Consider the following 24,254-nt stretch of genomic DNA (forward strand, 5'->3'; position numbering starts at 1 on the left):
GTGGCGCTGTGAGGGGCGCCCTGGGCCAGCGCTTACCCCCTACACTGGTCCAGAAGCCTGTCGGGGTCCTCGGATCTCAGCCAGAACTAATTCCTCAGGCCAGTATAATCCATGAAGAGCGGGAAGACAGCGCCATTAGGGAGGCGGAGCTTCTCCTCAGAGCGGACCCAGCAGCGTTTCAGCACCATTTTGCTGCCTGCCAGCGCTGAGAAGGAGAATCAGGTCCCTCCACAGCAACTCCAGCTATCTGTAAACGGTACGAGGGGGTTGTAGAAGGGGGGGAGGCTGTATTACGACTGTGTGTCCTATTAAGGTGCACAGTCAGCGCTGATAAGGGGTCTCCCTTTAGTAAAAGCGCTCTGTGTGGGTTGGCTCCAATCTCTGTGTCTCTCTTGCCATTCTTGGGGGGGAACTCTGTCTGCCCTCACCTGTGTGTGTGTGTGTGTGTGTGTGTGTGTGTGTAGAGTGTTTGGTGGTCTCCTTTAGCTATGTCCAGGGATACTGTGTCATATGCTGCAGAGGATTTGTCCTCCCAGGATGATCCCATTCCATGTAATCAGGATAGCACTGGTTTAGCACAGATACCAGCACGGGAGCCTGAGTGGTTTTCCTCTATCAAATCATGGATTTCTCAGATTTCTGACAGGGTTGAAAGTAATGAATCTGCAACCCAGGTATTACAGAACTCGATGGCAGTATGGCCAGTTTCTGGTACCTCAGGACATTCTGCTATATACCCCCATAAGCGTGCGCTTGCGCATGTCACACAAGACGACACGGATACCGATACTGACACCACAGACGGTTATGGGGATGTGTCGCGGGGGTCCGCATCCCTTGCAAAAGGGGTGCAATTGATGATAGAGGCTATCAGGGATGTGTTGAATATTAATGATATCACACCTGACAAGGTTGAGGAGGCCTTTTTCACTGAAAATAAAAAAGCCTTGCTAACCTTCCCTGCGTCAAAGGACAAAGGAATTGAATGCTATATTTGAGAAAGCATGGGAAAACCCTGAGAAAAAATTCCAGATCCCTAAACGGGTACAGGTGGCGTTTCCTTTCCCTGAGGAGGATAGGAAAAAATGGGAAAACCCGCCGATTGTTGACGCATCTGTGTCAAGACTCTCAAAGAAGGTGGTTTACCTGTTCCAGGATCTACCACCTTAAAGGAGCCGGCTGATGGGAAAATTGATAACACACGTAAATCAATGTACACTGCTTCAGGGGCCATATTACGTCCCACTATTGCTAGTGCATGGATTGCAAAGGCTATAGTGAAGTGGTCGGCTACCTTACTTGAGGATTTGGATAGGATGGATAAGGATGATGTTGCATTATTTTTACGCAACATACATGATTCAGCAGGTTTTATGGTAGAATCCATGAAAGACCTGGGTTCCATGGCTGCGGGGAATATCTTCCATGTCTGTATCAGCTCGTCGGGGACTGTGGCTGCGCCAGTGGTCAGCCGACGCGGAATCCAGAAAATGTGTGGAGGCCCTACCCTATACAGGTCAGGCTCTCTTTGGGGAAGCTCTGGATATCCATGGCTACAGCGGGTAAGTCTCCGTTTCTTCCCTCAGCAGCACCTGCTCTGAAGAAATCCTTCTCTTCATCTGCAACACAGTCCTTTCGGCCTAACAAGCCTAGAAAGGCCAGACCGTCCAATACCTTCTTTAGGGGTGGTCGAGTTAAGTCCAAGAAACCTGCCACTGCAGGTTCCCAGGAACAAAAGCCTGCTTCAGGTACACCAAAGTCCTCCGCATGACGGTGGACTGCACGGCCTGGTGGTGGGACCAGTGGGAGTGAGACTCAGACAATTCAGTCACGTCTGGGTATCGTCCGGCCTGGATACCTGGGTGATATTGTATCCCAGGGATACATACTAGAATTTCAAAGTCTCCCTCCTCATCGTTTTTTCAAATCAGGCTTGCCAGCTCTGTTGGCAGACAGCACTGTATTACAAGAGGCTGTCCAAAAGCTGGTGGACGCACAGGTCATTGTGCCAGTTCCTCCTCCTGCGCAGGCCACATGTTACTATTCGAACCTTTTCGTGGTACCGAAACCGGATGGTTCAGTCAGGCCCATTCTGAACCTAAAATCATTGAACCCCTTTCTAAAGGAGTTCAAGTTCAAGATGGAGTCTCTCAGGGCGGTGATATCAGGTCTGGAAGAAGGGGAATTCCTGGTATCCCTGGATATCAAAGATGCGTACCTCCACATTCCGATATGGCTGTCGCATCAGGCTTATCTCCGTTTCGCATTGCTGGACTGTCATTTCCAGTTCCAGGCCCTGCCATTCGGCCTCTCCACAGCACCAACGGTGTTTACCATGGTGATGGCAGAGATGATGATTCTCCTCCGCAAACAAGGGGTGAACATCATTCCATATCTGGACACTCTGCTAATAAAGGCATCATCCAAGGAGAAGCTGCTGCATTCCATTGTTCTCACAACACGCCTCTTCAAGAGTCATGGTTGGATTCTGAATCTTCCAAAGTTACATTTGGAACCAACCCAGAGGTTGTCCTTTCTGGGAATGATCCTGGACACGGAAGTGCAGAAGGAGTTTCTTCCACAGGAAAAGGCGTTGGTAATACAGATTATGGTCCGGGATGTCCTGAGGCCAGCCCAAGTGTCGGTTCATAAATGCATTTGCCTGTTGGGAAAGATGGTGGCCTCTTACGAGGCTCTCCAGTACAGGAGGTTCCACACTTGGACCTTCCAACTGGATCTTCTGGACAAGTGGTCGGGATTTCATCTCCACATGCACCAGAGAATTTGTCTGTCACCGAAGGCCAGGATTTCGCTCCTCTGGTGGTTACAATTACCTCACCTTCTGGAGGGCCGCAGGTTCGGGATTCAGGATTGGGTCCTTCTAACCACGGATGCGAGCCTTCGGGGCTGGGGAGCAGTCACTCAAGGAGTAACTTTCCAAGGACGGTGGTCAAGCCTGGAAGCCAGCCTGCCCATCAACATCCTGGAACTAAGAGCCGTCTACAACGGTCTTCTTCAGGTGGCCCCTCTTCTAAGAAATCAGGCCATTCAAGTGCAGTCGGACAACATAACAACAGTGGCTTACATAAACCGACAGGGTGGAACGAAGAGCAGAGCGGCAATATCAGAGGTGACAAGAATACTCCTCTGGACAGAAAAACACGCGTTGGCGCTGTCAGCCATCTTCATTCCGGGAGTAGACAACTGGGAAGCAGACTTCCTTAGCAGACACGATCTCCATCCAGGGGAGTGGGGTCTCCATCCAGAGGTATTCAAGGAAATAACAGAGCTTTGGGAATTACCCCAAATAGACATGATGGCCTCTCGTCTCAACAAGAAGCTTCTGCGTTATTGTTCCAGGTTGAGGGACCCACAAGCAGTGGCAGTGGTTGCCCTGGTGTCTTCGTGGGTGTTCCAGTCAGTGTACATGTTTCCACCACTCCCACTTATCCCAAGAATCCTAAAGCTCATAAGAAGAACAAGGGTTCAAGCGATCCTCATAGCTCCAGGCTGGCCAAGAAGGGCTTGGTATGCGGACCTTTTGAATCTACTGCAAGAAGAACCGAGACCTCTTCCTCTTCGGGAGGACCTGCTGCAGCAGGGGCCATTCGCCTATCAAGACTTACCGCGGCTACGTTTGACGGCATGGAAGTTGAGCGCCTGATTCTTGCTTGGAAGGGCATTCCGAAGAGGGTCATTCCTACCCTGATACAGGCTAGGAAAGGGGTAACGTCTAAACATTACCATCGTATTTGGAAGAAATATGTCTCTTGGTGTGAATCCAAGAAGTTTCCTACGGTGGAGTTTCAAATCGGACGTTTTCTCCTCTTCCTGCAGGCAGGTGTGGATATGGGCCTGAGGTTGGGACCTGTGAAGGTCCAGATTTCGGACCTATCCATCTTCTTCCAGAAACAATTGGCTGCCCTCCCTCAGACTTTTTTGAAGGGAGTTCTGCACATCCAACCTCCCTTTGTACTGCCTACGGCACCTTGGGACCTTAACGTGGTGCTGCATAACCCCCTCCAGTCGGATTGGTTTGAGCCTCTACAGGAGGTTGAGGTCAAATTTCTTACTTGGAAGGCGGTCACATTGTTGGCCTTTGCTTCTGCTAGACGCGTGTCTGAATTGGGGGCTTTATCCTGTAAAAGCCCTTACTTGATCTTCCACGAAGATAGAGCTGAGCTCCGGACACGTGAGCAGTTTCTTCCAAAGGTTGTGTCGGCATTTCATATCAACCAACCTTTTGTGGTGCCAGTGGCTACTGACTCCTCAATCACATCAAAGTCCTTGGATGTTGTAGGGACTCTGAAGATATATGTGAAGAGAACTTCTTGTCACAGAAAGTCAGACTCTCTGTTTGTCCTATATGATCCCAAGAAAATTGGGTGTCCTGCTTCTAAGCAGACTATTTCTTGCTGGATTCGGTTCACTATCCAGCATGCTTATTCTACAGCAGGACTGCCATGTCCAAGATCTGTTAAGGCCCACTCTACTCGTAAGGTGGGGTCTTCCTGGGCGGCTGCCTGGGGTTTCTCGGCAGTGCAACTGTGCCGAGCTGCAACTTGGTCTGGGTCGAACACATTTGCAAAGTTTTACAAGTTCGATACTTTGGCCTCTGATGATCTGAAATTCAGTCAATCAGTTCTGCAGGAGCCTCCGAGCTCTCCCTCCTGTTCTGGGAGCTTTGGTACATTCCCATGGTACTAATGTGGACCCTAGCATCCTCTAGGACGTAAGAGAAAATAGGATTTTGGTTACCTACCGGTAAATCCTTTTCTCGTAGTCCGTAGAGGATGCTGAGCGCCCGCCCAGCGCTTCGTTTTCCTGCAACCGTTATCTGGTTCAGTACAACTTTGTTTATTTATGTACTGCATTGTTACTTGGTAAGTAATGTTTCAGCAGTTGCTGAGTTTTTCAAGCTGGTTAGCTTGATGTGCCTTGTATGTGTGAGCTGGTATGAATCTCGCCACTATCTGTGTTAAAACCTTCCCTCGAAGATGTCTGTCTCCTCGGGCACAGTTTCTAGACTGAGTCTGGTAGGAGGGGCATAGAGGGAGGAGCAAGCCCACACTCTCAAACTCTTAAAGTGCCAATGGCTCCTGGTGGACCCGTCTATATCCCATGGTACTAATGTGGACCCCAGCATACTCTACGGACTACGAGAAACGGATTTACTGGTAGGTAACCAAAATCCTATTTTTGCCTTGAATAATATATCTCCTCCAGTCACTACCAGTTGCCATTCCTCATGGGTGGTTTAAAGATCTGCACTGTATATTAAGAGATTTTGTGTGGAGTGGGAGAATACCACATTTCACTCGAGTTCAGCAACTGTGCGGGATGCCAGACGTACTCATATATTTTTTAAAGTGGCAATCACTTACCAGGCATGGCTTTGCCTTGTAAGTTATTTCCCCTTTAAAAAACGTCTGAGTTCGGCCGTCATCCAGCACAGCCGCCAAACTCGGGCGTCAGTACATCCGGCCCATGATGTTCTCTTTCGAACGTGGCATTTGGCCGGCTTACAGCTTCCTCATTTTCAAATATACTATGAGGTGGTCATGCTCAGTAGAATTTTAGTTTGGTCTAAAGTAGTGATGAGCGGATTCGGTTTTACTCGGTTCTCAAAACGGCATCTTATTGGCTATATAAAACACGTGACATCCGTGAGCCAATAAGATGCCGTTTTGAGAACCGAGTGAAACCGAATCCGCTCATCACTAGTCTAAAGTAGGTTCTGCCAAACAATGTGTAGCCTTTGAAGTTACTTTGTCATCAACCCCTCTCTCCTCTCTACCTTGGCAGTCCCGCCTGCCTCATATGTCTCACTTGACCATTGGCCCCACCCTGATGATTTGGAAGTGACTTAGTATCATTGATTGTGCCTTCCCATCCCTTTTTTCTAATACCTTTACTTGCTAATCCGATTTTTCTCCCCGGTATTTCACAAACACCTTCTAAACACTGGTCTGGAGAGGGTATTTTCCATGGGTGGGACAGTTTTTTTAGGGACTGGTGGGATTCTTCCATTTAGTGATATTCAATCCAAATGGCATCTCCCCAATACAGAAATTTGGAGATTCCTGCAGATGTAATGTTTAGGGAACTATTAGAACGTATGACAACACCAAGGAGGAGCTGAATGAAGCAGTGAAAAGAATGGACAAGGGAGCCAATGGAGAAGTTGTACATGTTGACCAATCAGCTGCTGTGTATAATTTTATAGAATGCACTTGATAAATATTACCTCAAAGCTGATTGGTTATCATGGACAATTTCTTCACTGGCTCACTTCTCCACTCTTTTCACTGCTTCTTATATCTACCCCAAATGTAGGGTGATATTGAGCTTAGAGGTCTATTTACTAAGCCATGTTGCAGGCAGTGTTTGAAAAATGACAAGAGCTGGTTGGCTGGTACTTTATCTCCGTCCACTTTATCTTCATCCAAAGCTTAGTAAGTAGACTTCTTAATCACTGCCCTTTAGACAGTAAAGAGACAAGTAGCCCATAACAGGATTCAGTCACAATCTCGACAATCATAATGTCAACAGTTATCATGTTGACTTGTTGAAATCTCAAATTAGAGAAGCCAACAGGACATCTTTCTTGGTTGGAATACAGAACTGAGGCTACTGTAAGGAGCATGAAAGACACATTGGGGGTAATTCCAAGTTGATCGTAGCAGGAAATTTTTTAGCAGTTGGGCAAAACCATGTGCACTGCAGGGGAGGCAGATTTAACATGTGCAGAGAGAGTTAGATTTGGGTGTGCTGTGTTCAATCTGCAATGTAAATTGCAGTGTAAAAATAAAGCAGACATTATTTACTCTGCACAGAAACAATATAACCCACCAAATCTAACTCTCTCTGCACATGTTATATCTGCCTCCCCTGCAGTGCACATGGTTTTGCCCAACTGCTAAAAAATTTCCTGCTGCGATCAACTTGGAATTACCCCCATTGGGGGTATATTTAGTAAAGGTTGATTTTGACCAATTTTAATCAAAATCAGATTGATCAAAATCGATCTTAATTGATGTTGGACTTCCAGGGCTAAACCACACATTTACTAACAGATGATTTTTTAATATTAATTTTTAAATGTAATGTGTAGTTTAGCTGTGGAAGAACAACATCAATTATGATCAATTTTAATTGATAAAAATCGACCTTTAGTAAATATACCCCATAGAAGAGCTCATATTCTCTTTGCTCATGTTGGAGTGTTTAATACACCAATATCGGTGTGTCACGCTTGGATCTCATCTTTTGGTGGCAAGATTTTGAAGATTTTAATATAAAGTGGACACTTATTTATTTTTGTCCAAAGTCACTAAAGTGTTTTTTGGGTTTCAAATACAAAGCGTTATTTTTGTTTAGATTTTTATTGCATAGATTTTATTGGAATTGTCACATAAACCTTCACCCCCTGGGGTGGCGAGCTGAAATGTTAGAAAAGTTACACGTTGGTTTGGGCATCCAAACAGCACATTTTGCTATCGTGCCCATTAGTCAGATTTATCTGCTTTACACTGCTAAACCCCACACTAATAGGTGTGATAACTAGCATCAATTAAATATCACCCCAGTGATCTTCCATCACTTTAGGAGATCGGGCGGCGATAACAATTGAATTTCCCCCATATCTCAGAGGTTCTCAAACGCGGTCCTCAAGTCACCCCAACAGTCCAGGTTTTAGGTATACATCCATGGCTCAGCACAGATGGTTTAAACAAACTGACTGAGGTGCTAATTAAGGGGTCTATTTACTAAGTCTCGGAGAGTGATAAAGTGGAGAGAGATTAAGCACCAGCCAATCAACTCCTAACTGCCAAGTTACACGCTGTTGAGTAAATGCATTACCCGTCGTTATGGGGGAGAAGCAGTATCAGCGCACGTTATGTGCGCTATCCCGCTTCTCCCCCATGTATGATGGCTGCGGTGTCTGCAGGGTGACAGGGGCACTGTACACCCCTGTCCATATCGACGCTGCTATCTAAAAAAAAGCAGCTTGATAAGTGTGGGCAATGTATGAATCCGATACCTGCAGCTGTCGATTTCGACAGCTGCAGGTGGCGATGCCCATACACCACAACAGGGACAGAGCTATCCCTGGCTGTGGCGGGTGCTGGCTCCGGACAGCCCAGGGGATCTCGCGTGAGTAGCGAGATCCCGTGCATGCGTAGGGGAGCCGGCCGGGAAGGAGACAAAGTGCGTCAGCACTGAGCTGAAGCGCTGTGTGCTCAGGAGTACATCGCCGGAGGGGGGAGCGTTAGCAGACAAGATGTTAGTACATTTTGTCGATGTCCCTTCCGTCTTCGCCTCGGTAAAGATGTGCCGCTATAATACATTTACCCCGTGTTTGCAAAATGACAGTTAGAGGAGCTGGTTGATTGGTACTGTATCTCTCTCCAAAGCTTTAGTAAATAGACCACTACAGGTAGGATTGACACCTCATCCCTTTAATTCTGGACACATTAATTACACAGGTTCTGTGACTGGCTGACTTCACGACTCCATTTTACCTGGTTTTAATCAGCCACAGAACCTGTGTAATTAATATATGTCCCGAATTAAAGGGATGAGGCGGCAACCCTGCGCCCAGCATGGATAAACGCAAACCCTGGACCGTTGGGGTGCTTGAGTACCTCTGCCATATAATTAACGACAGCAACAGTTGTCAGTTACAAACACAAATACATAGTTTCTGATAAACATGTACTATTTATTAACATCTGCACACGAACACCCTCCTCACACACACAGGCCATACACCACTCTCTACATTATTGCAATTGGAAAATGTCTCAGAGACATTTGGAGCTAGCTTCTCTTTTCGGTGAGGCTGTTTGTCCCTCGCCGGCTTCCGTCCACGCTAGAGGTGACGTCACGGCAGAGCGCTGGGGAGCCGGAAGTTAGTGCTAGCACCTGGTGACGGGTGTAGTGAGCACGACAGGTGACAAAGTACGGGAAGCCGGCTGTACGCTGCCCCGGGGAGTCCTGTGGTGATCGGGCAAGAGAGAGAGGGAAGCGGCACAGGAATCCGGGCGGCATCAGTAGCTGGATACCATGAAGAGCAGCGTGGCCCAAATGAGAGTGAGTATACAGCTGCTGTCCTCTGTGCTGCTGTGTGTACTTACCCCTCTGCTGCTGTCCTCTGTGCTGCTGTGTATACTTACTCATATGCTGCTGTGTACCTAAGCCCCAGGTTGCTGTCCTCTGTGCTGCTGTGTACCTAACCCCTGAGCTGCTGTCCTCTGTGCTGCTGTGTACCTAACCCCTGAGCTGCTGTCCTCTGTGCTGCTGTGTACCTAACCTCTGAGCTGATGTCCTCTGTGCTGCTGTGTACCTAACCCCTGAGCTGCTGTCCTCTGTGTGTGCTGCTGTGTACCTAACCCCCGAGCTGCTGTCCTCTGTGCTGCTGTGTACCCCCCTAGCTGCTGTCCTCTGTGCTGCTGTGTGTACCCCCCCCCTAGCTGCTGTCCTCTGTGCTGCTGTGTGTACCCCCCCCTAGCTGCTGTCCCCTGTGCTGTTGTGTGTACCTCCCCCTAGCTGCTGTCCTCTGTGCTGTTGTGTGTACCTCCCCCTAGCTGCTGTCCTCTGTGCTGTTGTGTGTACCTCCCCCTAGCTGCTGTCCTCTGTGCTGCTGTGTGTACCTCCCCCTAGCTGCTGTCCTCTGTGCTGCTGTGTGTACCTCCCCCTAGCTGCTGTCCTCTGTGCTGCTGTGTGTACCTCCCCCTAGCTGCTGTCCTCTGTGCTGCTGTGTGTACCTCCCCCTAGCTGCTGTCCTCTGTGCTGCTGTGTGTACCTCCCCCTAGCTGCTGTCCTCTGTGCTGCTGTGTACACCTCCCCCTAGCTGCTGTCCTCTGTGCTGCTGTGTGTACCTCCCCCTAGCTGCTGTCCTCTGTGCTGCTGTGTGTACCTCCCCCTAGCTGCTGTCTTCTGTGCTACTGTGTACCCCCACCCCCCGAGCTGCTGTCCTCTATGCTGCTGCCTGTACCTAACCCCCGAGCTGCTGTCCTCTGCTGCTGTGTGTGTACCTAACCCCTGAGTTACTGTCCTCTGTGCTGCTGTGTGTACTTACCCCTCTGCTGCTGTCCTCTGTGCTGCTGTGTATACTTACTCATATGCTGCTGTGTACCTAAGCCCCAGGTTGCTGTCCTCTGTGCTGCTGTGTACCTAACCCCTGAGCTGCTGTCCTCTGTGCTGCTGTGTACCTAACCCCTGAGCTGCTGTCCTCTGTGCTGCTGTGTACCTGACCCCTGAGCTGCTGTCCTCTGTGCTGCTGTGTACCTAACCCCTGAGCTGCTGTCCTCTGTGCTGCTGTGTACCTAACCTCTGAGCTGATGTCCTCTGTGCTGCTGTGTACCTAACCCCTGAGCTGCTGTCCTCTGTGTGTGCTGCTGTGTACCTAACCCCCGAGCTGCTGTCCTCTGTGCTGCTGTGTGTACCCCCCCTAGCTGCTGTCCTCTGTGCTGCTGTGTGTACCCCCCCCCCTAGCTGCTGTCCCCTGTGCTGTTGTGTGTACCTCCCCCTAGCTGCTGTCCCCTGTGCTGTTGTGTGTACCTCCCCCTAGCTGCTGTCCTCTGTGCTGTTGTGTGTACCTCCCCCTAGCTGCTGTCCTCTGTGCTATTGTGTGTACCTCCCCCTAGCTGCTGTCCTCTGTGCTATTGTGTGTACCTCCCCCTAGCTGCTGTCCTCTGTGCTATTGTGTGTACCTCCCCCTAGCTGCTGTCCTCTGTGCTGCTGTGTACCTCCCCCTAGCTGCTGTCCTCTGTGCTGCTGTGTGTACCTCCCCCTAGCTGCTGTCCTCTGTGCTGTTGTGTGTACCTCCCCCTAGCTGCTGTCCTCTGTGCTGTTGTGTGTACCTCCCCCTAGCTGCTGTCCTCTGTGCTGCTGTGTGTACCTCCCCCTAGCTGCTGTCCTCTGTGCTGCTGTGTGTACCTCCCCCTAGCTGCTGTCCTCTGTGCTGTTGTGTGTACCTCCCCCTAGCTGCTGTCCTCTGTGCTGTTGTGTGTACCTCCCCCTAGCTGCTGTCCTCTGTGCTACTGTGTACCTCCCCCGAGCTGTTGTCCACTGTACTGCTGTGTACCCCCACCCCCCGAGCTGCTGTCCTCTATGCTGCTGCCTGTACCTAACCCCCGAGCTGCTGTCCTCTGCTGCTGTGTGTATACCTAACCCCTGAGTTGCTGTCCTCTGTGCTGCTGTGTGTGTACCTAACCCCTGAGTTGCTGTCCTCTGCTGCTGTGTGTGTACGTAACCCCTGAGTTGCTGTCCTCTGTGCTGCTGTGTGTGTACCTAACTCCCAGGCTGCTATCTTTTGTGCTGCTGTGTATGTACCTAATTCCTGAGCCGATGTCCTCTGCTGCTGTGTGTGTACCTAACTCCTGCACTGCTGTCCTCTGTGCTGTTGCTGTGTACCTAACCCCCCGAGCTGCTGTTCTCTATGCTGCTATGTGTGTGTACCTTACCCCCAGGCTGCCGTCCTCTGTGCTGTTATGTGTGTATCAATCCGCCGTGCTTTGTTCTGTTTTCTATGAATGAAACACGGTTATGTGGACAAGTTGTTTCTTTAAATATGACTTAGTATCAGTGTTACAAAAATAATGAAAGTTAAAGGGCAACTAACCTCAAAAATGTCTTTGCTTAGTTGTACTGAACCTAGCGCAGGGAATTGTATATGCTGGACATAGCCTGCACTGAGAGAGAACCGTAACTCTGCAAATGCTGTGTATACACTATCTGTTATTAGGACTATTCTCCAAACTATTGTTCTGTGGGAGAGCCAACTTAGATATGATTATACAGTATGTCATAATGGTAGGTTTTATAGTTACATTACAAACAAATGGCACAGTAGACTGAGTTACAGGTTGAGTCTCCCATATCCACAATGCTTGGATTTAGGATTTTTCTGTGCTTCGCGCTGGTTTGCTTTTATCCATACATTAGGTGTAATAGACGCTGCAATTTTAGCTTCTGTCCCAAATAACAAGGTCACAGGTTTGAGCTGTGTGGAATACAAGTAACCTCTGGAACTATACTCTTAGAACCTGTGCTATAGACCAGTGGTTTCCAAACTAGGTGCCGTTAGACACTTTCAGGGGTGTCTCAGGTTGTTGTTCCAGGACCAAACCATGTTATTTGTGTTCCATGTGATGGGCAAAGCTAGTGCTGGTGGCTGGCAATCCTAAAATACATGGGCATGTGTGGTCGGAAAAATCGAAATTCAGAATGTCAGCATGGACATTAGGGCGACAAGCAATATGTCTTCTGTTCAAACAGCTGTGGTTGGATCTGCACAGGCTTCAAACCTCACAGAATAATCTGTTTAAACCAAGGGTGGGGAACGTCTGGCCCGCACAGCCTCTTTACCCGGCCCATGGCTCACCTAACCCAGGAGGGAGATGCCAGGCGCCCGCTGAGATTGTTACAGTGTAATCTCAGTGGGAGTCCAGCCCCTTCCCCTCAGCAGCAGCCGGAGGCAGGAACTCACTCCTGAGCTCCTGCTTCCGTCAGTGTGTGGCTGTGTGCTGTGGGAGAGACGTCATGACGTCTCTCCCATAGTTCCGAGGAGCGGGCGGCCAGACGGAGGGCAGCATGGTCCAGAAGCAGGAGCAGGGCTGGTGAGTATTGTGGGGTTTTTTTTTGGGTGTGTGTGTAAGTGTGGTGTACCAGATGGCCCTTGGTAGAAAAAAGGTTCCCCACCCCTGGTTTAAACCAACATTGCTATACATCCTATCATAGATACCGTATAGTGTGAGGTATGGTTCCTCCCACATAATATGTGATTATTGGAAAAATATTAAATTACCCTTTAGAAATAATTGAATCTGGCTTCATAGCACTAATTTCATGGGTTAGAGGCTGGCCTATTTTAGACAGCGATATGTATAAGATCTGTAACTCGGGTATCAACCAAGTAACCATGCAACAACACCATCAACAGAGTAACTGTGTTGTTACTTGGTTGACCCTTTTTTTTTTTTTTTTCGACATTCTGATCTGCACATTCTTACCGAATCCCCATAGACAACCAGAAGCGCAACCCTGTCCTCTACCACATAAGTGACCCTAAAGGTCCGTACACACGGAGCGATTTTGACTGAGCAATTTACCTTGAACTAGCAGTAGGAGATTTTGACTATCTTTACCAGCGATTTTGACTAAGTGTTCAAGCGATTTTGGCTATGGGTGATTTTGACTATCTCATTAAAACTTTTCCAGCGACATAGTGAAATTGATTTGCCTGCACAGTCTATTTTTCCCAGCGATAGAGACCTGGTGGGGATGCACATCGCTATCACTCGCTGTGTACACACGGAGAGATATGCACTAACTGTCTTAGCAATTTTGACTATATAGTCAACATCGCTGAGCCATATCGCTCCGTGTGTACACACCTTTAGTGTACAGATCAGCTCAATTTACTTACTTTAATCATTTTTCAATAAGAATTTTTTGGCCTAGGGGTGCAGTGAAAACAAATGCCGAAAGGGCGCCGTAATTCAGGAAAGTCTGGAAATCACTTCTTTAGGTTGGGAAAGTCCTTTAAAAACAAAATAGCAGTAATCCCTGAGAGAGCCTTAAGGGACCCCATGAAACCTTTGGATGGCTAGAGTTTGAGGTATTGTAACACTCTGGGATCTTCTTACAAAGTAGGGGAGAAACCATGTCAGTGCTCTGGTATGGGAACACTTGAAATAACATTTGATTAACAGCATATTGTGATCCACACACTGTCAAAGATGTCTAAAAGCTAGCGGTAATGCACCAGTTACCGGGCCCGTTTTCATCATAGATTTTTAAAAGGGCTGTCTCTGTGGAATGGTTTGCTTGGGGGGGCGGAAGGGGGGCATATTGAAATGGATTCGGGATCTACCTGACAGGTGTCTACCTGCATATGATATATATTCTACTAGTACTATGTGGCAAATGGACAGTGATTATTAACGTTTAAACTAAAACTTTCTATATCAGGCACTTTAAAATCTATAGTGATTTCAGTATCCTTATTAGTGACATTGGTTGCGTTTATTCACTATACAAAGGAACATTTTTTTTGTTTTAGATGGAAGAATTGTGTTTATGAATTTATGATTGTAGATTAAATTTGTTTTTGTTTTTTAATATGCTTGATTAATAATCCTATGCACCCTAATTTGTGAGTTTTCTCCTCATCCGCACCGTTTATATTTCATTTATTTGGTGGTCAGAAATACCTATTGGGAAAAATTCTTGGGCAACAGCAACTCAATAGCATAGTGGTAGGCCACACAAGTTCACTGGACAGATTGCCGAGTGCTGAACCGTGTGAGAATCCTCTATACTGGAGGCTGTGTCTGCACAAGAACTATTCATTGGGAGCTTGATGGATTGGTTTCAATAGTCAAGCAGCCACGTTCAAGCCTCACATCACCATTGCCAATGCCAGATAGTTACATAGTCAGTGAGGTTGAAAAGAGGCAAAATGGCCATCGGGTTCAACCTGTATTCTGTGTTAATCTGTTCATATTATAATGTGCCTGCTGAATTAATGTTTAGTACCGATTGTCTGGAGTAGTGTACAACACTGTCATTGGATGCTGAAGCAGTGGAAGTGTTTCTCTGGATGTTTCACTTGTTTGGCGGATGCCAGGAGAATGCCTGCACCCAGACTCCTGTTAAACTAGCCAATGGGAGACTGGATGATACCCCTTACTAGCCAATGGGAGACTGGGTGATACCCCTTTCAGACTAGCAAAAATTTCTCAGGTTATTGCATGTGAACACATATCAACCCGGGATTTTGCTTAGTCTGAAAGGGTCCGAAAGGAATATCCCAGGTCGAGCGTCCCGGCCTTTTGATCCCAGGCCGCGACCTTGGTTGAAGCCGGAATCGACCCGTGATGTACGCAGTTTGAACGGGTAAGCCGGGTTAAGGCACCCATTCTCTGCATAGGAGGAGGCATCGCTTGGAGAGTCACTGGTGAGGTCATCAACCCGGCAATATGCTGGGTCGAGTTGCACGTCTGAAAAGGGTCTCAAGCCGGGTCGCACCTGTGTACACATTCCCAGGTGTGACCCGGCTATGTAAGTCTGAAAGGGGAATGATTTTGATTTTATTGAAATATACATCTTGATTCATTCCATCCTGTCTATTCAAATATTTATGTGTACTTTCATCGACTTATACAGAATTTTATTAGCCCATGAGGCTTATAAGAGCGCTATTTTTAACCACATATATCTTAGTATGAAGGTAATAGTTGTGGCAGTGACTGGAGTATTGGAACTTGGACTGCAACTGGTCCAGCCCACATCAGTTATTTAGTTTAGTTGTTCTAAGCTCACATGCAGCCTCTTCTTCACATACCAGAGTTTGTGATTTGTTTACATTTTGTTGGGAAAGGTTTTGTATCGGTGTGCGGAAATAGAACATATGAGTCTGTGTAACGATTATCCATAAAGAACTAGAAGACCCCACTGAATGTGGTAGCGACATCGCTGTATTCAGAGTGCTGTGTCATTCTTATTGATTTCCCGTAGGTTCCTGATAGCAAGGGGACACATATAAATGACTTTCCGGGATGCAGAATTTGAAGTGTTTTGATAAAAATTGTCAGTGTAATATTGGCCTCATGCCTCTCCTATTTATTAGAGCATGTATTCTGTTCCTTGTAGTAGTGCCTGGAGTCATTTACTTTCCATCGCTACCACATAACATCTAAGAAGTTCTGTAAGTCCATAAGATTGGAAGTAAACCAGGGGATGTGATTCCGGTACACTCTGGCTCTGCGGAATGGTGCATGGGTACTGCAGAGTTTTCTGAACGCTTGTTTGAAATCCTAACTTGCAGAGTCAGCATTGGGTATTAGATTGATTTTATACTAGGGACAGCCGTTGTTTTGAGTCAGCAAGGAAATGTCCATGGTTTAAATGACCTTGCATACAGTACTTAAGGTTTTAATTTTAGAAATTGCATACATAGCACGCTATTACATGATCAATAAAAATGGATGGTACATTACCAGAGCAGTAGATTCAGCTAGGACTAGATGAAATGATCCAGTGAACGATTATGGATTAAGGTTGGTTCTCATTGGCTTAAATTTTGTTGGTTTTGGCACAACATTTTCAGTTTTGGTGAAGTCTAATCAGATTAAAGTCAACAAGATCAGTTCACTTTTTGAATTTTGAAATAACAGTGCCCAGAGAGCTTTGTATCGGAGAGTAAGGGCGGAATTCACTTGTCGGTGACTTGCTCGCCCAGCCGAATTCTCTTGACACCCACTGCATTTTATGGTGGCAGGATCTCGAACAAAAGTGTTCATTACCCCATAGGGTAGTGGGCACTTTTGAGCGAAAGGGGTGCGAATCGGGCTGCACCATGTAAGTGCTGCGTCAATGGCACTTTGCCCCTTACCCCACAATTTAATTTTCCCCCATGATGCTTTAGAAGCCTGCAGTAATGATTGGATTGGTGAAGGGAAGGGACATTTATCCAATTATGTTTTCAGATGTAGGTTGGCCACTGTGTAGTTATCATTACACAATTCAGGGAATCATCCACGTAGAATAATGCTCTTTCTCTTTTTTTGCACTCTTTTGTAAACATTGAGGGCCCGATATCGGTTGCACTCAAGTCGGCCAAACGTATTCAGAGTTCAGCACATCGTTCCCCCCACCATCCATCCTCCTGTTGATGTAGGAGTCGTCTCTACCAGTGTGCATTTGCAACAACCCTATGCCTGGTACTAACTCTGCATAGCCTATAATTCTGCCAACGCGCCCGCCACAAGCCCTAAGAACACTTGGCCTGCATGCCGATGGCCAGTTACACCCGCAAAGCTGCAGGTGGAGATGCAGCTCATAGGCGTACGGTTTTAAATCGCCAGTAGTTGCTCATACAGTACATGCTCAGTACGAAAAATCAGAAGCTCCGCGCTTTAACTAACATCAGAGCTGTGTCAGCATTGTCATGTCGGCAAACTGACTACATGCTCTGAAAGACCTGCGTAAATGCAAATTCTGTGTGTTTCATTACTGTGTAACCGTTTCATTAGAACTGTGTCAGCATACTGATGTCGGCATTGCAATGTTGACAAAGTGATCCGGTCTTTAGGTCGACCGTAACTAGGTTGACCACTATTGGTCGACAGGGTCTCTAGGTTGACATGTTCTAGGTCGACAGGTCAAAAGGTTGACATGAGTTTTTCACAATTTTTTTCTTTTTTTGAACTTTTTCATACTTAACGATCCACGTGGACTACGATTGGAACGATAATTTGTGGCGAGCGAAGTGGGTCACCTTGCCCGAAGCTGCGAGGGGACACGGTGCACTAATTGGGGCTTCACGGAAAACCTCATGTCGACCTTTTGACCTGTCGCCCTAGTTACTGTCGACCTAGACACTGTTGACCTAGTTACTATCTACCTTCCATACCACACCCGTTGACAAACTGGCTACATCCCCCTGATAGATGTGAGAAAATGCAAGTTCTGTGTTGCGGTAATATGATTATCATGGCTCTGTGTGAATTTCATCACTGTGTAACAATTTATGCATCAACTTAATTGTTCTGCAGCACGCCCCAACTAAATCACCATCTGGCGATCCAGCGGGTGCTTCCTATGCATGCCCCCGGACTGCTGGGACTGTTGGTCTGGGTCTCGGCAGCTTGGAGTGGGAGCCCCCCCATGTCCTTCCTCCTCTGTTGTGTCCCAGAGGCGGGGTTGTGTCCGAGCGGCTTTGCCTAGTACGTTGCTCCGCAGTGTGCGCATGCTCTGGAGGAGGGCAGGGGCTAGGGCGCAATACGTCAATTAGCGAGCAGACTAGCTAGATTGGCCCTCCTGAACAACTGTATCCTCTTGTGTTCTAATTATAAGATTGCTCCTCATTTGCCTCATCAGTGTTGAAGTACAGAAGTTGACTTAAAAACCTCATCTAATCAAATGATAACTAGAGATGTGCACCAGACATTTTTCAGGTTTTGTGTTTTGGATTCGGTTCCACGGCCGTGTTTTGGATTTGGACGCGTTTTGGCAAAACCTCCCTGAAAATTTTTTGTCGGATTCGGGTGTGTTTTGGATTCGGGTTTTTTTTTACAAAAAACTCTCAAAAACAGCTTAAATCATAGAATTTGAGGGTCATTTTGATCCCATAGTATTATTAACCTCAATAACCATAATTTCCACTAATTTCCAGTCTATTCTGAACACCTCACAATATTATTTTTAGTCCTAAAATTTGCACCGAGGTCCTTGGATGACTAAGCTAAGCGACCCAAGTGGCCGACACGAACAACTGGCCCAACTAGGAGTGGCACTGCAGTGTCAGACAGGATGGCACTTAAAAAAATAGTCCCCAAACAGCACATGATGCAAAGAAAAAAAGAGGTGCACTGTGGTCGCTGGATGGCTAAGCTAAGCGACACAAGTGGCCGACACAAACACCTGGCCCATCTAGGAGTGGCACTGCAGTGTCAGACAGGATGGCACTTCAAAAAAATAGTCCCCAAACAGCAAAAAAAAAATGAAAGAAAAAAGAGGTGCAGGATGGAATTGTCCTTGGGCCCTCCCACCCACCCTTATGTTGTATAAACAAGACATGCACACTTTAACAAACCCATCATTTCAGCGACAGGGCCTGCCACACGACTGTGACTGAAATGACTGGTTGGTTTGGGCCCCCACCAAAAAAGAAGCAATCAATCTCTCCTTGCACAAACTGACTCTACAGAGGCAAGATGTCCACCTCCTCCTCATCATCCGATTCCTGACCCCTTTCACTGTGTACATCCCCCTCCTCACAGATTATTAATTCGTCCCCACTGGAATCCACCATCTCAGGTCCCTGTGTACTTTCTGGAGGCAATTGCTGGTGAATGTCTCCACGGAGGAATTGATTATAATTCATTTTGATGAACATCATCTACTCCACATTTTCTGGATGTTACCTCGTACCCTCGTACACCGATTGCTGACAAGGTGAGCGGCTGCACTAAACACTCTTTCGGAGTACACACTGGAGGGGGGGCAATTTAGGTAAAATAAAGCCAGTTTGTGCAAGGGCACCAAATTGCCTCTTTTTCCTGCCAGTATACGTACGGACTGTCTGACATGCCTACTTGGATGCGGTCACTCATATAATCCTCCACCATTCTTTTAATGGTGAGAGAAACATATGCAGTGACAGTAGACGACATGTCAGTAATCGTTGGCAGGTCCGACTCCTTCAGTCCGGACCAGATGTCAGCACTCGCTCCAGACTGCCCTGCATCACCGCCAGAGGGTGGGCTCGGAATTCTTACTAGGGTATTCAATTATCCGCAAATTCGTTGCAATTTTTCGCCCGAACATTTTCGTGGCAATCGGGTGAAAATTGCCGCGAAAATGCTCCGTTTTTCAACCTATTTAATTCTAAACGGGTTTCACGTGAAAATTCTTGCAGTGAAAAGTGCAGGTGAAAATGGGAAAATCAGCCTGTACCCCAAAAAATGCTAAACTAACATAGGAAAACAGAAGAGAAGTGTGTTAGAGATCACATTAGAGCATTTTTGGGGACTTAAATTGTGTGAAATGGCTGTTATATGCATTTTTTTTTAAATGCAAAAAAATTATAGTAAGTTTTTTTTTTGAGCAAAATAAATGCTCGTTAAATTTGGGGTACATGACAATGGGTATAAGTATATATTTGGGTAATTTTAGGGTACTTTAAAAAAAAGTGGAAACAGACCGATTACTCCCATCTGCAAGCCTAAAAACACCTGTCCCACTCATAAAGCACCCCAATATACCTGTCCAATACCTTGAACCCCAATTTTCATCACTTTGTACTTTTTCACCCCAAAAATGACATGTCATTATTGGCCAATTAAAAATAAGGAAAAACCTCAACGTGCCTAATTAGTAATTTAAGGTGGGTGTCCCAGGAGTTCTGTACCATATCCAAAATTTTTACCTTAAAATAGTGACTTTTCCCAACTTTTCACCTACTTCAGAGTAGGTGAAGTGAAATTAGTGAAAAAATGATCACCGATAAATTTTCCATGAAAATTGAATAGGCTGTAATTGCGTTTCGCTGGAAAAGTCCGGTTTTTCGCGCGAAAACCGGACTTTTCACGCAAAAAGTCCGTTATCGCTGCTAATTAATATACCCTTTAGCCTTTTCCTCGCACTCCCAGTTGCGGGAGAATGTGAAGGAGCAGCTGTTGACGGGTCACGTTCCGCTTGACTTGACAATTTTCTCACCAGCAGGTCTTTGAACCTCTGCAGACTTGTGTCTGCCGGAAAGAGAGATACAATGTAGGTTTTAAATCTAGGATCAAGCACGGTGGCCAAAATGTAGTGCTCTGATTTCAACAGATTGACCACCCGTGAATCCTGGTTAAGCGAATTAAGGGCTCCATCCACAAGTCCCACATGCCTAGCGGAATCGCTCCGTTTTAGCTCCTCCTTCAATGTCTCCAGCTTCTTCTGCAAAAGCCTGATGAGGGGAATGACCTGACTCAGGCTGGCAGTGTCTGAACTGACTTCACGTGTGGCAAGTTCAAAGGGTTGCAGAACCTTGCACAACGTTGAAATCATTCTCCACTGCGCGTAAGTCAGGTGCATTCCCCCTCCTTTGCCTATATCGTAGGCAGATGTATAGGCTTGAATGGCCTTTTGCTGCTCCTCCATCCTCTGAAGCATATAGAGGGTTGAATTCCACCTCGTTACCACCTCTTGCTTCAGATGATGACAGGGCAGGTTCAGGACTGTTTGCTGGTGCTCCAGTCTTCGGCACGCGGTGGCTGAATGCCGAAAGTGGCCCGCAATTCTTCGGGCCACCGACAGCATCTCTTGCACGCCCCTGTCGTTTTTTAAATAATTCTGCACCACCAAATTCAATGTATGTGCAAAACATGGGACGTGCTGGAATTTGCCCAGATGTAATGCACGCACAATATTGCTGGTGATGTCCGATGTCACAAATCCCCAGGAGAGTTCATTTGGGGTAAGCCATTCTGCGATGATGTTCCTCAGTTTCCGTAAGAGGTTGTCGGCTGTTTGCCTCTTCTGGAAAGCGGTGATACAAAGCGTAGCCTGCCTAGGAACGAGTTGGCGTTTGCGAGATGCTGCTACTGGTGCCGCCGCTGCTGTTCTTGCTGCGGGAGGCAATACATCTACCCAGTGGGCTGTCACAGTCATATAGTCCTGAGTCTGCCCTGCTCCACTTGTCCACATGTCCGTGGTTAAGTGGACATTGGGTACAACTGCATTTTTTAGGACACTGGTGACTCTCTTTCTGAGGTCTGTGTAGATTTTCGGTATCGCATGTCTAGAGAAATGGAACCTAGATGGTATTTGGTACCGGGGACACAGTACCTAAATCAAGTCTGTAGTTGCCTGTGAATTAACGGTGGATAACGGAAACACGTTTCTCACCGCCCAGGCTGCCAAGGCCTGAGTTATCCGCTTTGCAGCAGGATGACTGCTGTGATATTTCATCTTCCTTGCAAAGGACAGTTGGACAGTCAATTGCTTACTGGAAGTAGAACAAAGTGGTCATCCGACTTCCCCTCTGGGATGACGATCGACTCCCAGCAGCAACAACAGCAGCGCCAGCAGCAGTAGGCGTTACACTCAAGGATTTATCGGAGGAATCCTAGGCAGGAGAGGACTCGTCAGACTTGCCAGTGACATGGCCTGAAGGACTATTGGCTTTCCTGTGTAAGGTGGAAATTGACACTGAGGGAGTTGGTGGTGTGGTTTGCAGGACCTAGGTTACAAGAGGAAGGAATTTAGTGGTCGGTGGACTGCTTCCGCTGTCATCCAAAGTTTTTGAACTTGTCACTGACTTATGATGAATGCACTGCAGGTGACGTATAAGGGAGGATGTTCCGAGGTGGTTAACGTCCTTACCCCTACTTATTACAGCTTGACAAAGGCAACACACGGCTTGACACCTGTTGTCCGCATTTGTGTTAAAATAATTCCACACCGAAGAGGTGATTTTTTTTTTTTGTAATTTGACCAGGCATGTCAATGGCCATATTCGTCCCACTGACAACAGGTGTCTCCCCGGGTGCCTGACTTAAACAAACCACCTCACCATCAGAATCCTCCTTGTCAATTTCCTCCTCAGCGCCAGCAACACCCATATACTCATCCTGGTGTACTTCAACAGTGACATCTTCAATTTGACTAGCAGGACCTTGACTGCGGGTGCTCCTTCCAGCACTTGCAGGGGGCGTGCAAATGGTGGAAGGCGCCACCTCTTCCCGTCCAGTGTTGGGAAGGTCAGGCATCGCAGCCGACATAATTGGACTCTCCTTGGGGTTTTGTGATTTAGAAGAACGCTCAGTTCTTTGCTGTGCTTTTGCCAGCTTAAGTTTTTTCATATTTCTAGCGAGAGGATGAGTGCTTCCATCCTCATGTGAAGCTGAACCACTAGCCATGAACTCCGTGTCGTAAATGGCATATTGGCAAGTTTACGCTTCTCCTCAGACGCTTTTAATTTTGATTTTTGGGTCATTTTACTGAACTTTTGTTTTTAGGATTTTACATGCTCTCTACTATGACATTGGGCATCGGCCTTGGCAGACGACGTTAATGGCATTTCATCGTCTCGGCCATGACTAGTGGCAGCAGCTTCAGCACGAGGTGGAAGTGGATCTTGATCTTTCCCTATTTTACCCTCCACATTTTTGTTCTCCATTTTTTAATGTGTGGAATTATATGCCAGTATCCATAGCAGTGGCCTACTACTATATATACTGCGCACAACTGAAATGCACCACAGGTATGGATGGATAGTATACTTGACGACACAGAGGTAGGTAGAGCAGTGGCCTACTGTACCGTAATGTTATATACTGGTGGTCAGCAACCTGTGCAAAACTGAAATGCACCACAGGTATGGATGGATAGTATACTTGACGACACAGAGGTAGGTAGAGCAGTGGCCTACTGTACCGTACTCCTATATATTATATACTGGTGGTCAGCAAAATTATGCACTGTACTCCTACTATATACTACAATGCAGCACAGATATGGAGCGTTTTTCAGGCAGAGAACGTATAATACTGGTGGTCACTGGTCAGCAAAACTCTGCACTGTACTCCTCCTATATAATACTGCTGGTCCCCAGTCCCCACAATAAAGCAGTGTGAGCACAGATATATGCAGCACACTGAGCACAGATATGGAGCGTTTTTCAGGCAGACAACGTATAATACTGGTAGTCACTGTCGGCAAAACTCTGCACTGTACTCCTCCTATAATACTGCTGGTCCCCAGAATAAAGATATTTGCACTGCAGCCCCCTGAAACAAAGTGAGAGGACAAAACCACACCGCTTTGACTGTCCAACCCCTAATGGTTTTAACTGTCAAGACTGTGTCAATCAAGCGCACTGAAAATAACTTCTTAAATGGGTACCAATTTTAAATAATATATTTGCGGCTCCCAATGGAGTATTCTACCTTACTCCAAACAAAACACTAAAAAATATACCATATAAAAATATATTACAAGGAAGCGCATATATATTTGATTAAAAATTGTAGATATTTTTTATTTGTTTAATAGACAATTTTCTTAATAATGCATAGCATAATATAATCTTAAAACACACCAAATCTGCAGTGCAAACAAAGTCCAGAAACTGTGACTATTACCGTCCAGATAACTATATACCGCTGAAGCTCCAATAAGGATATTCTTTAAGCATACAAAATGCTATTTCTGTAACTCCCCGGTGAAGAGCTGGTTATTAATAAAAAGATGTATGTTGTTTACTTTGTATCCACAAGCCAGAACATTATACTTTTGTAGAGACTGCAAGTGTTCACAACGTGCCTGCCGCACAGCAGCTAGTGTCCCTTTTCTCTCCCCACCGTCAATGATTTTTGCTCACCACAGCCGTACGTTGAAGCCTCAGCACGGCTAGATCTTAGACGGGCAGTGCCGAAGTTCTCCGGCGGGAGCGGCGGTGACAGCAGCGTCCACGGGGGAAGGGTGCACACTTCCAAGGTTGGATTCAAGTAATTCTTCCAAAGTATCCTCTGGCATAGAGGGATTCTGGACAGCCTGCCGGTGTTTAAAAATTGATCCTTAACGCGTTTCTCCGTGCTTCCAATCTCACGGTTTCATCAGAAGGTATTGAGGTGCATTAGATTGTCCATATTTAAATACCAGGTACCCAATCAATGGAGAGCATTAATTAATTAATTAAGCTTTTACAGGTGCATTGATATTCTAAACCTGTCTTTCATCTCTCATTATTT

General features: G+C 46.7%; 1 protein-coding gene across 1 annotated transcript in view; it reads left to right on the forward strand.

The window, feature by feature from the left end:
- Positions 1-8,809: 8,809 nt before the first annotated feature.
- CWC22 (CWC22 spliceosome associated protein homolog) overlaps positions 8,810-24,254 on the forward strand; it is a 225,285-nt gene continuing 209,840 nt past the window's right edge. The window contains exon 1 of the mRNA XM_063933337.1: positions 8,810-9,096. Within this exon, the coding sequence (XP_063789407.1) occupies positions 9,070-9,096 (27 nt within the window). The 5' untranslated portion in view covers positions 8,810-9,069. The remainder of the gene's footprint in view (positions 9,097-24,254) is intronic.

The sequence above is a fragment of the Pseudophryne corroboree genome, chromosome 7 (genome assembly GCF_028390025.1).
Source record: "Pseudophryne corroboree isolate aPseCor3 chromosome 7, aPseCor3.hap2, whole genome shotgun sequence".
NCBI lineage: Eukaryota > Metazoa > Chordata > Amphibia > Anura > Myobatrachidae > Pseudophryne > Pseudophryne corroboree.